The sequence below is a fragment of the Coregonus lavaretus genome (genome assembly GCF_964263955.1).
Source record: "Coregonus lavaretus genome assembly, chromosome: 8".
In the NCBI taxonomy this organism is placed as follows: Eukaryota; Metazoa; Chordata; class Actinopteri; order Salmoniformes; family Salmonidae; genus Coregonus; species Coregonus lavaretus.
The window spans coordinates 39,005,562-39,018,795 of record NC_139995.1 but is presented as its reverse complement, the minus strand read 5'-3'; the positions used below and the strand labels follow the sequence as shown (position 1 = coordinate 39,018,795).

The 13,234-nt window shown below is 41.4% G+C and overlaps 1 protein-coding gene across 1 annotated transcript; it reads right to left on the bottom strand.

Annotated features, from left to right (window-relative positions):
- Positions 1-1,240: 1,240 nt before the first annotated feature.
- Positions 1,241-12,982, bottom strand: LOC311134047 (myosin heavy chain, fast skeletal muscle-like; the record flags this gene model as incomplete). The annotated part of the gene is made up of 37 exons (XM_084167652.1): positions 1,241-1,261; positions 1,383-1,517; positions 1,734-1,829; positions 1,916-2,020; positions 2,137-2,307; positions 2,408-2,737; positions 2,820-3,128; positions 3,242-3,366; positions 3,527-3,692; positions 3,776-3,959; positions 4,048-4,244; positions 4,353-4,471; positions 4,561-4,687; positions 4,772-5,161; positions 5,266-5,356; positions 5,454-5,599; positions 5,906-6,082; positions 6,167-6,409; positions 6,522-6,777; positions 6,888-7,024; positions 7,422-7,545; positions 7,672-7,789; positions 8,335-8,422; positions 8,640-8,710; positions 8,840-9,152; positions 9,243-9,413; positions 9,500-9,768; positions 9,918-10,056; positions 10,562-10,665; positions 10,767-10,865; positions 10,954-11,017; positions 11,102-11,194; positions 11,911-12,031; positions 12,154-12,181; positions 12,292-12,448; positions 12,539-12,682; positions 12,782-12,982. The coding sequence occupies 37 exons, from the start codon at positions 12,980-12,982 to the stop codon at positions 1,241-1,243; spliced, it is 5,829 nt and encodes a 1,942-aa protein (XP_084023778.1).
- Positions 12,983-13,234: the final 252 nt, after the last annotated feature.

Below are 13,234 nucleotides of genomic sequence, written 5' to 3'. Positions count from 1 at the left end.
TGCTTCAATATTAATGGAGGGAAGTGAAGTGGGCGGGGAACCGTTGGGCGACATGGGCGAGGGAGCGTGAACAGGGCGGGACCAAAGTTAGGGAAAGCTGAACTTTATGCAAATACTCCACAATATCGCGACGCTATTGGATTGGCTGTTGATACCTAGCACTACCTAGCCTGCTTGCTAGCACCCATATGAGAGCGAAGCTAGAGTGGGCTATCTGACTTAACGCGTTATGTGGAAATCCCCTCTGAGAATTCGAGATAGCATGCATACTTGCTCAGTTTCGCCAAGTTCTACAAAGTGCAAACCTAGATCGATTGTTCAAGTTATGATTTACTGTAACATAGTAGAAGATGAAGACCACTTTGTCAAACTTGTCAGGAGGACACGCCACCATGAGAAGATCCTTCATTCAGGCCTTGAAAAGAACTTGACTTATACCAGAGGCGTCAATTGGGTATACCCTAGCTCAACACCAACAATTGAAAATAGGCTACTAAAATCATTCCAATCCCGATTAAAAGGCAAATGTAGTTTAGCGGTATATCCAGGTGACTTTAGGACCATGCAGGGAGCGGGAGGGAAGGCTGATTGTATGGCTGGCTGGCTGTATGGAGAGTGCATTGATGCAGCTGCAGGGAACAGTGCAGAGGTAAATATGGCTGTAGCCGATGGCTTTGGCTAGGTAACTGCTGTTTGACTTGACATTAAACTAAACTAGAGTTTTAATCCCAGTGCTGAGCTAGTGCGTAGCAGCTAATTCTTGTATGACATGTTTGTAGAATGTTTAGTCCCCTATTGACTGAGGTGAATGCAACAAGATGGTAAATGTTGCTTGTTTTTGCTGTTCTCCAAATTGCATTTTGGAGTTTTTTAATTGTGTAGAAATGCAGTAAATTAGCTTTATTTTATTTTTATTTTTTTGCTGATGGGGCAGAATGTTTCTGGCTGCAGAATGTGAGGTGCATGTACAACAGTGCAAAAGCAAAATGTTTCTCTGCTAGGTTTGTGTAGTGTACTCTTAATTGGTTCCAGGTAAGTCTGATGTAGCATATGACTTGTAACTGAGAAAGAAACATACAGGAGTGATGATAACAAGCTATTTTTATTGACTGCTGTTCACAGCCTATATGTCATGGTTCACACCTACGGTAGGCCTACTAGTTAGGTAGACATTTCACAAGACATTCATATTGTATGGTTGCTTGTGATTGTCTCGTTTCCTCCATCACTCCTATGCTGATCACTCCATTGCATCCTTGGGCTACAAAAAAACATTTAGGGCACAGTAATTAGTAATTAATCACATTTCTAATCTCAGCCATATTTGTTGATCTGCAACTAAATTGCCTATTAAGAAATGATAAAGGGTGAAATTAGCATACCTTGCCGCCAATTTCACGGCTCTTGGCTCTAAGCTTGTTGACCTGGGACTCAGCGATGTCAGCACGCTCCTGAGCTTCCTCCAGCTCATGCTGCACCTTCCTGTACCTGGACAGGTGAGTGTTGGCCTGCTCTTCCTGTAAGACAAACCAGCTTGTGGTCAAATGTAATGTATATACTGTAAGCCTAATTATAAAACATCATAATGGCTCATACCTGCTTATAACAAGTTATAAAGCATTATACCTGCAGGCCGTAGGTAAAGTGTATTAAATGTTTCCAAAGTAACATCTAGAATGCATAATTGAAATTATGTATTTTTATGCCATTACTAAATCATAAATTTTACTTACAGCCTCCTCAGCTTGTCTCTTGTAGGCCTTCACTTTGAGCTGCAGCTTGTCCACCAGATCCTGGAGCCTGTTCACATTCTTCTTATCCTCCTCAGTCTATAGAAAGTAAAGGAAGATTATGGTTTATGGGTCAGGATTACTCTTTACAGAGTTCTGCTCTTCTCATCAGATGTTGAAAGTACCTGGTAAGTGAGCTCCTTGACTCTCCTCTCATATTTGCGAACACCTTTAATAGCATCAGCTGAAAGTCTCTGTTCAGCATCAACTTCACCCTCCAGTTCACGGACCTTGAATTAAATAATTTGATATAACCAAGTTACTACAGTGCATTTCCATTGTCATCGGTGGAGACATTAGTAGTCAGTGTGATAGTTTTCATTAAGATGATGTAGTTAGAGTTTACCCTAGATTCCAGTTTCTGGAGTTGTTTCTTTCCGCCCTTCATGGCCAGGTTCTCAGCCTCATCCAGACGGTGCGCCAGGTCCTTGACTGTGACCTCCAGGTTCTTCTTCATTCTCTCCAGGTGACTGCTGGTGTCCTGCTCCTTCTTCAGCTCCTCTGCCATCATGGCAGCCTGCCACCATGGCATTTCAAGTAGAAAAGGATATAGATGTTACTAATCGGCAAGTACATTTTGCTGTAAGAGTTTACACATATAGGCTATAAGGACTCACATCAGTAATAGCCTTCTTGGCCTTCTCCTCTGCATTTCTTGCTTCCTGGACCGTGTCTTCCATTTCACCTTGGATCTGTGTAAGGTCAACCTCCAGCTTCTTCTTGGTGTTTATAAGGCTGGTATTCTGAGAATGCAGCAGTCCAACACGCTCACTGGCATCAACCAGCTCCTGCTCGGCCACTTTGCGGCCTCTCTCTGTTTGCTCCAGGGCAGCTCTCAGTTCTTCAATCTCAGCCAGCATCAGGTTATTCCTGCGCTCCACCATCGCTACTTGCTCCTTCATATCATCTGCAGCACGGACAGCATCATCAAGGTGCAGTTGGGCATCCTGAGATCAAAGGAAGAAGATTCAATTATATCATATTTGTTTCACAGCCTTCCTGAGTCAAGTAGATGTTAAACATCCATACCTTGAGTGCTCCCTGGACGTTCCTTAGCTGTTTCTGGCTTTCAGCAGCCTGGCGGTTGGCATGGCTCAGCTGAATCTCCATCTCATTGAGGTCTCCCTCCATCTTCTTTTTGATTCTCAGGGCATCATTCCTGCTCCTGATCTCAGTGTCCAAAGTGCTCTGCATGGTGTCCATCACCCTCTGGCTGTTCCTCTTGATCTGCTCCATCTCCTCATCCTTCTCTGCCAGCTTCCTGTCAATTTCACTTTTAACCTGTGTTAGCTCCAGCTGAACACGGAGAATCTTGGATTCCTCATGCTCCAGTGTAGCCTTATAATAGAATAGAGTAATAGACAAGTTACAATAAAACTTGAAACATAAGGAATACAGTGGAATGTATTGTACCTACTTCAAATAGGCATTTTATCTATATTCTCTTTTACCTCTGCTTCTTCCAGGGCAGTCTGGAATTCTGACTTCTCAATCTCCACTGTCTTCTTTCCCTTCTCCAGCTCATGGATGGTCTTTCCAGACTCACCAATATGTTCAGTCAGGTCAGCGATTTCCTCTTTGAGAAACATGGCAATAGTGGTTATCACACAAGATGGTAAATTAGATTGTTTAAATAATATTCACTCTTAGGAATATTTCAAGAAACTGTTAGAAACAGCCTGTATTGGTTTATTGAATGTAGACATTAAGTTTGTTGCAGAATGTTTGGAACATACGTTGCAGGTTCTTGTTCTCCCTTTTCAGTGTCTCCAGGTGGTCCAAACATTCTTCATAGGAGTTCTTCATCTTGAACAGCTCAGTGCTGAGAGAGCGAGCCTCTTTCAGAGACCCATCTAGCTCTGCCTGGCCCTCCTCGTACTTCTGCTTCCACTCTGCCAGAACCTGGAAGTGTCATAAACAAGTTAATAAAAAAATGAGAGATGGATTTCATTCATTTTTCCTTGTTATCTTGTCTTTCATGTTACCTTGTCAAAGTTCCTTTGTTTCTTGTCAAGCTGGGCAGCCATAGCATTAGCTCTCTCTACATCAATCATGAGATCCTCCACTTCACCCAGCAGTCTCTGCTTGGTCTTCTCCAGAGAAGCACATTTGGAGTTTGTTGCCTCAATTGTCTCTTGTGCATCTTGCAGACGCTGGGCAAGCTTTTTCCTGTAAAGGTAAAGAACATTTTTCTTCTCAGATGTTTCCCATTGTAGGTATTTTGGTCGTTATGAAAATGTAGAACGTGTTTAATTACTTGGCATCCTCAAGCTCCTCAGTGCGCTGAATGGCATCAGTCTCATATTTGGTTCTCCACTGAGCGACCTCGCTGTTGGCCTTGGACAAGGCACGCTGCAGCTCAGCCTTGGCCTCCTGCTCTTCCTCAAACTGCTCCCGGAGCAGATCACAGTCATGGCGGGCTGACTGCACACCATGGGCTAGGGCATTTTTGGCCTTTCAGTAGATTTGTAGAGAAAGAATCCTTTCTTTAGAATTTGTTCAAAAACTATTTGTACACATTTTATCTATTTCTTTGCAAACCTAACAAGTGATTTATCCTACTTTCACTTCTTCCTCGATGTGCCTCTTGAGTTCCTCAACCTGCTGTGTGAAAGCTTGCTTGCCCCTAGTCAGCTGGGAAACCAGAGCTTCTTTTTCCTCCAGCTGACGCCCGTATTCACCTGATTAAAGATGCAATGTATGAAATATGTTTCTAGCAGATATATTGATGATGTTTGTGTGGGTAAGTAGTGTTTATTTGCACACTCACCATTCTCTGTCTGCAGTCTTGCCCTTAGCACACCTATGTCATTCAATTGGCACACATGTTCATCGTTCTTGCATTTGAGCTCACTCATTTGATCCTCAAGAGAGCGGCACATTTTCTCATAGTTTCCCTGAAACAAGTACAGTTTTAGATGTCTTGAAGTTATTTGATCATGACTTGTTTTTAGACTTCAATATAAATATTTTATTTTTACCTTTGATTTGGAAACAGACTCCAGGTTGCTGGAGAGGTCATCAATCTCCATTTTGAATTCACTCTTTTCCTTCTCCAACTTCTGCTTGACACGCTGGAGGTTGTCTATTTGCTCTCCCAGTTCTGCCACAGTGTCGGCCTGCTTCTTACGGAGAGCAGCAGCGGTGGCCTCATGCTGCAGGGTGGACTCTTCAAGATCACGACGCAGCTTCTGGAACTCAGCCTCACGCTTCTTGTTCATCTCAATCTGGGCAGATGTTGCACCTCCAGCTTCTTCAAGCCTCTCACTGATCTCCTCAAGTTCCCTGGAGAGATCAGACCTCTGCTTCTCAACCTTTGCCCGAGCAGCACGTTCAGCCTCAATCTCCTCCTCCAGCTCTTCAACCCGAGCCTGAAATACGTGGTCGTATACATTTAGCTGTTGCAAAGCCAACTTGAAAATATTTTTTCGTATAGAATTCAATCAGTTTTGTTAAGTGCTTTGTCTGAATCAACCTGGAGTTCCTTGATCTTCTTCTGGAGCTGAAGCCCAAGTGCCTGTTCATCCTCAACCTTGTTAAGAAACTGGCTTATCTCAAAGTCCTTCCTATGTACCGTTGAACACAAGAACAGGGAATGGAGATGAAATGGAAGTACTTTTGGTAAAATATAATAACTTGCTTTATTATTGACCAGCAACTTACTTCTTAATCTTCTCCTCTGACTGCTGCCTGTCATTTTCCAGATCCATAATGGATTCCTGGGACAGTTTCAGATCTCCTTCAAGCTTTCTCTTGGCTCTCTCAAGGTCCATGCGGAGTTTCTTCTCTTGCTCCAGAGATCCTTCTAGCTGTTGTAACAGAGAGCAGGCATTATTGTACTCTGTGTGGTTCCACCTAAATGTGTATACACTCTTAGAAAAAAGGGTTCCAAAAGGTTTTTTTCTGCTGTCGCCACAGGAGAACCCTTTTGAGTTCCATGTAGAACCCTCTGTGGAAAGGACCAAAAAGGGTTGTTCAAAGGGTTCTCCTATGGGGACAGCTGAAGAACCCTTTTAGATTCTAGATTGCACCTATTTTTCTAAGAGTGTACAGATAATGCACTTCTAGTTATGACCTATTTTCACTCCCTCAATTCAGTTAGTTTTTTTGCTCACATCATCCACTTGCTGTTCAAGCTTGGTCTTGGCTTTGGTCAGAGTGTTGACTTTGTCTTCCTCTGCCTGGAGATCATCAAGGGTCTGCTGATGCGCCTCTTGGAGGGCTTTCTTTTCCTTGGTCAACTTGGCAATTATTTCATCTTGGGAGGCCATCTCCTCTACCAGGTTTTTAACCTAAGTAGAATCACGTAATGTTTAATTAACATGGTTGCCTGTATCTATAGAAATGCACAATGGTTGTATTGAAAAATACATAACCTTGTTTTCGGTGGCATGTTTCTCCTTCTCCACTTTGGCCAAGGTGAGCTCCAAGTCATCAATGTCTTTCTTCAGCTCAGAGCATTCATCCTCCAGCTTCCTCTTCTTGGCAGTCAGTTCAGCATTAATCTCCTCCTCATCCTCCAGCCTCTCAGTTATCTCTTTGAGTTTGGCTTCAAGCTGGATCTTACTCTTAATGAGCCCTTCACACCTTTCCTCAGCATCAGTGAGGTTCTCACTTTCCTAGAGTTATGATGAAATTATATTTAATTAATTGTTTCACAATTATACTCTTAAATATAAACAAGGATATACACTTTACATTTTACTAATCCACTCCTTCAGCTCTACTTACGGATGCTACTTGTAATGCCAGGGCATTTTTTTCATTCAATAGAGCAACCATCTTCTCCTCAAGCTCTTTCTTCTTGGACAATGCCTTTGACAGATCCTCCTTTGTTTTTTCAAAGGTCTCCTTCATTTGGGCCATCTCCTTCTCAGTTTCAGCACTCTTTAGAAGAGGCTTGATCTTGAAGTACAGCTTCATCCATGGCCAGGTTTTGACGTTCATGAATGAGCGGATGTTGTATTGGATGGCGAAAGTAGACTCTCTGTCAAAAGCAAGCAAAGAAAACAATAGTTGGATCAAGTACATTTTAAATGTAACAACTGTGAAAACCTATCACGATAGATAGACAATTCCTTCCAGCAAAGCCTTTACCTCCTCTCGATCATCTTCATATACTCCCTCCTCATGAGGAAGCCTCTGCAGAGAGCCTGAGTCATGGTCACCAGAGAAGCCAGTTTCTCATCTCGCATCTCCTCCAGCGTACCCAGAAGACCAGCTTTGAAGAACACCTGCAATTCAGGTTTTATTAGAAAAATATTCTAATAGAGGTTCAAAGTGCGGTTTAGCACCCTTAAATGAGTAATCTAAGAAACCCAGAACTAAGATATTGCGAAACAGTGTCAGATGCTCGATTAGGTTCTGGGGGGAGATGTATCTGAAAAGATACTAATGAGACTAGCGAAGTGTCCCCCCACCCTTTCTGAAAACGTTCCGCTTCATTGCTTGAAAACCCCGCCTCCAGTTTAAGCACCACCTTCACCCAATCCTGATACGTCCAGACAACCAGTGATGTAAAACAACTGTTGTTTGTTAGTTGTCGCATCCCAGTCTTTTGACAGACGTAACAATACCATTTTTTGTTTACATAGTCTGTCCACGAGAGATTATTAAGGAGTAATGTTTTACCTTGGTGTGCCCAAACTTGTACTGAGTGTGGTCCACATCAATGGACCCCAAGAGCTTCTCTGAAGCCTTCTTGTTGTCCATGAATGTTCCTTCTGGGATGACCTTGGCATTCAATACTTTGTATCTGAAAGAAAAGATAGTTCAACTTCATCAATCAATCCTTCGCAGTATCCACAAACAGCTGTGTTTGATTTCACAATGTCTGTGACCACTGACGATGGCTGACCTTTCAAGCATATTGTGTATTTACCTCTGCTTAAAGTCACCATATTGGATTCTGCTAGGGAAGCCCTTTCTGCAGATTCTGATACCTTCCAGCACACCATTACATCTCAGCTGGTGGATGACCAGGAAGTTCTCCATCAGACCTTGGAGACAAATGTAATGTTTTACTCATTAAGTTCCATAAAAATTAAAACAAGGTTCTGCTTCACAGGGTTTAAAACAATTTCACCCAAATTACAAAATGACACGTTGGTTTCCTTACCCTGTAAGCAGTCTATCGAGAAGGTATGACAGCAATCCATGCTTTGGTTTAGTTTCCCTGGCACTATTTCCACATGCTAACATTTGAGCATTTGTCGCACAAATCCCATTCAAGTCATGGGACTGATATTAGCATTCTTTGCGCATCATGTCCAAATAATCCGAAAGTATCTAAAAATTGATTGTGAAGCTCAACAAAGTCACTTATAGATGATTTTAACATGATGAGTGAAAAATGCATATATCGGTTGCATGACTTGAATGGGATTTGTGCACAAATTCTAAAACGTTAGCATGTGGAAAAAGTGCCAGGAAAACTAAACCAAAGCATGGATTGCTGTTATACCTATTCGATAGACTACGTACAGGGTAAGGAAACCAATGTGTCATTATGTAATTTGGGTGAACTATCCCTTTAAGCACTTACCTGGTGTCTTTGATTCGTTGGGAATCAAACAGCGCACAAAGTGTGGATGAGTGCTCCTCAAATTGGTCATCAGCTTGCCCAAGTTTTCCTGAGAGTTTGTAGGTTTAAACACACTTAAATCGACAATAAGCATTTTCCTTGCAAACTCCAAACTCAATTGTAGAATATCAAATGTTCCAGGGTTTAGAACAAAAGCAATTTCAGATCCATGCACACATTAAACATATTATAATAGGAATACAATTATAATATTTAAACTCTTCAATTATAATGTAATATCCTCTCCATTTTTTATGAACACATACCCTGAATAGAGCAGACACTGTCTGGAAGGAGCCACCCTTCTTCTTGGCGCCACCTTTCTTGCTTGCAGCCTCTTCGTATATTCAAAAGATAGATTGTACTATTACAGGTATGCAAAATGTGTTAGTATTTACAGAATGTACTAATGCCATAACTAGGTTTTATGTAAATGTACAAAATCTGTGTGAACAGTGAACACTACCATCAGCTGCAGGTGCTACATAGAGATAAGCCAACAGTTTGACTGAGGACTTCTGGTAGAGCTGCACAACAGAGTCGTTCAGGGGGTCCTTGTTCTTGTCCAGCCAGCCTGTGATACTGTATTCCACAGTGCCAGCATAGTGCACCAGGGCAAAGTGGGCCTCCTTTCCTGCCTCCTTTCCTTTGGCAGGCTTTGGCTTTTGGAAGGCGGCAGTTTTGCCAAGATGCTGTTCATTCAGCTTGGTCTTGAAGGTAGTGTCTGAAGCCTTCGGGAACATGCACTCCTCTTCAAGGATGGAGAAGATGCCCATTGGCTGTTGAGAACAGAATAATTTTAATAGATACCAGGCTTTTTTTAAATAGTAAAATATTGGTCTGATTAAAGGAATTGTTATTATACGTACCTTCTCAATAAGCTCAATGCAGGCAGCCAAGTCCATACCAAAGTCAATGAACTCCCATTCAATTCCCTCTTTCTTGTACTCCTCTTGCTCCAGTACAAACATGTGGTGGTTGAAAAACTGTTGCAGTTTCTCATTGGTGAAGTTGATACAAAGCTGCTCCAAGCTGTTGTACTGAAGTAAATAAAAAAAATTCAGTAGTGCATTAAGTCATGCAGTTAGTGTAAATTGGAAGAAAAATAAATGTGTTTTCCACTCACATCAAAGATTTCAAATCCAGCTATGTCCAGCACACCAATGAAGAATTGTCTGGCCTGCTTTGTGTCCAACATCTCATTGATACGGACAACCATCCACAAGAACATTTTCTCATAGACAGATTTACAGAGGGCCATGACCGAGTTGCCGACCTGTGGCACAGTCTGCCCCTTGGTCACCATCTCATTCCCGACCTTCACTCTGGGGTAGCACAGAGCTTTGAGCAAGTCAGCGGAGTTCAGGCCCATGAGGTAGGATATTTTATCAGCCACTAAGATGGAAGGTAAAATGGTCAGACAATTTCAATCACCATCTTCAGTAAATAGTACTGCTTGATTCTGATTCCATGCATGTAATGTATACCAGTTTGACAACGCCAGAGATTCCCGGTCGCTGTGTATTAATTGTTTTTCTATTTACCCTCAGTGCCATCAGGCTCTGCCTGCTCCTCGCGCTGCTTCTGCTTGAACTTCATTGCCCCATGATGCATCACAGAACCAGTCAGCTTGAAGATGCCTATCTTCTCATCAGCAGTGAAGCCCAAAATGTCAATAGCCTCCTGTGATTTAAAGCAGAGGTGAGCTAAGATTACACAAAATGGACTTCCTTGGAAAGCAATCTACTTTCCATCTTATCCTGGAAGAACATTATACATCACTTTTTTAAAGTATGCTTCCAGAAAGAAAGGGATGATTGTATGCAACAAATACACTGAACAAAAATATAAACGCAACATGTAAAGTGTTGGTCCCATGTTTCATGAGCTGAAATAAAAGATCCCAGAAATGTTCCGTACACACAAAAAACTTTTTTTTTTTTAAGGAAGGTATCTTTGACCAACAGATGCATATCTGTATTCCCATTCATGTGAAATCCATCGATTAGGGCCTAATGAATTTATTTCAATTCACTGATTTCCTTATATGAACTGTAACTCAGTAAAATGTTTGAAATTGTTGCATGTTGCGTTTATATTTTTGTTCAGTATATATGACATAGATATGATTCATAATGGTAAGCACAAACAATTATGACATTAAATAAAATATGTAAATGTGGCTTACGTCAGTTGCAATGAACTCGTCCACATCACAGATACTCTTGACGGTGACTTCACCTTGACTGAGCATGGGATAGTCATAGGGGTTGGTGGTGATCAGAAGTGCATCTGGAATATGAACACATGTTTAGCAGTGACATTATTAAGGTCTTTTTGTAGCCCTGTTGGCCCTATGCATTCCATGTCAGATTTCTATATTTGTCTCTCACCCAGCAATTGTGGCTGGTGTCCAGTCATGAGCTGATAGAAGATGTGGTAGCTTCTCTCAGCAGACAGCTGGAATGTCACTCTGGACTTCTCCAGCAGATCTGCAATTCAAGTATAGCATGGTTGAGAGTGTGTTGTATAACAACATTTTTAGACATAAATAAAAAGTAAGTAAAAAACTATACTTACAAGTTTCAATATCGGCTGAAGCCAGCTTTCCGGTAGTTCCAAAATGGATTCTGATGAATTTACCCTGAAGAGTCGCGACATTGTTAGTATCTCTTCAAGATTTTAACTAGCAGCAAGTAATGTGAAGCTGCATTTTAACATTACTTACAAAACGGGAGGAGTTGTCATTCCTCACGGTCTTGGCATTACCATAGGCCTCCAGTAGAGGGTTAGCTGCAATGATTTGATCCTCCAGCGACCCCTAGAGATGACATGATATAGCAAACTTTATACATCTACTTACATAGACTTCCTTAACAGGGGTGTCATGGGCCCAATCCCAAATGGAACCTTAGATCCTGTGCCCTATGCACTTATGTATATCTGAGATGATTTGATTGGTATAAGTGATATGGTGAAACTTCCACCTAGCCTATCAGAGGGCAAGATGGAGCTATTACCATATTGATTGCACCTGTCAAATCCTCTCAGATCTGAACAAGTGCATAGGGCGTAGAGTCTAGGGGTCCATTTGGGATTGGATCATACCATTGAAACTGAGGGGCATTGTGTACAGCTGTGATTGAGTGGTAACACTCCCAGACAAATGTCACATGTACAAAGACCAGGGTTCAATCCCTGCATCCATCCTTCCCACTATTTTTCCCACATGCCTGTATCCCCTTTTCGATTCATAATTGCCTAAAACATCAAAATACCCTTAACATATACTGTATATATAAAATATATACTTTTTTTACATTTTATTTTTTTCAATAAAGAACTACTTTCAGTTTTATGCATTTGTACAAAACAAATATAGGCCTAAACAATTAAATTTATTTTATGCATAATTAATTTAAAGATATTAAATTTGGTCATCAGTACGCCCACAAAAAAATAAGCAATGGCATGATGCCTTGGCCTAAAATCAACATACTTTAATCTCAACATAAATGTATATACAAAATGTCTCACCTTGATTTTGCCAGCAGTAGCTGCTGCTGCTTGTTCTTTCTTGCCTCCAGCCACTGCGATTGTCGCAAAGTACTGGATGACACGCTTGGTGTTCACAGTCTTTCCTGCACCGGATTCTCCGCTGGGGAAAGGAAACTCTCAAAATTAACACATTACACAGTTGTTTTCTGTTAAAAATGATTGAAGACTAAAGACTTAATGAAGTTGATGCATTTAATATGGTACACAGACACAGGTGCTTACGTAATGAGGATTGACTGGTTTTCACGATCTGCAGTAGGGAAAAATATAAAAGATTAGCCTGTGTTGATGAGGTAATAATAAAGAGGCCATCTCTTTTCAGTTAATTTAACCTGTCCCACTACCAAAAAGTGAGCATACCAGTGAGCATGAACTGATAGGCATTATCAGAGATTGAGAAGATGTGGGGTGGGGCCTCAATTCTCTTTTTCCCTCTGTATGCGTTCACAACCGACTGGTCGTACACTGGGAGCCACTTGTAGGGGTTCACCGTGACGCAGAACAGCCCAGAGTAGGTCTGTAGTAGAGGAGAATAATGTTTGTTAACATTTCAACTCTCCAATAATTTGTGTATTGACTGATAGATAATATTTGACTTTAAACTCACGTAGATCATCCATGCTGCATAACGCTCTTTGAGGTTATACAGAACAGTGGCCTCATTGAGGTGGGTCATCATGGCCATGTCCTCGATTTTATCATACTTTGGAGGGTTCATGGGGTGGATATCATCTTCTTTTACAGTGATAGTCTGTGCAAAAAAAAGAAACATAAAATAATTGTACTTACCTTGTATGTACTAATAACTTTTTATCAGAGTGATGTGACAGAGATAAATTATATAACTTACTTGCCCACATAGAGTTTTGACAGTGGCTTTGCCACCCTCTCTACCCTGGAGAACCCCTTTAAGGTACATCTCTTTGGGCTCAACCACAAAGAAAGCTGATTTTGCATCAAAGGGAGCGGTCTGGGCCATAATCCTCTCCTTTTCCGGCTTGCGGAGGAAAATGGCCGCCTCGCCAAAGCACTGCATGTCTGAATCCCCCATGGTGGCTCTTTACTGCTAGAACGTAATGTATTGTTGTTTACAAAGACTCAGATACCAACAAAATATAAACAATGGAGAAATAATGTACGACCTTAGATTTTGCCTTATGATAGGGTAAGTCAGTTGTACTAAGCTCATGAGTTATAGGTTATAGGCCATTCATCGAGAATCAGTGGGTACATTAGTTGAAATGATAATTGAACAATATGTTACAGATGGGGCCTTTAAGAGTTGGAATCTTTCACATCATTA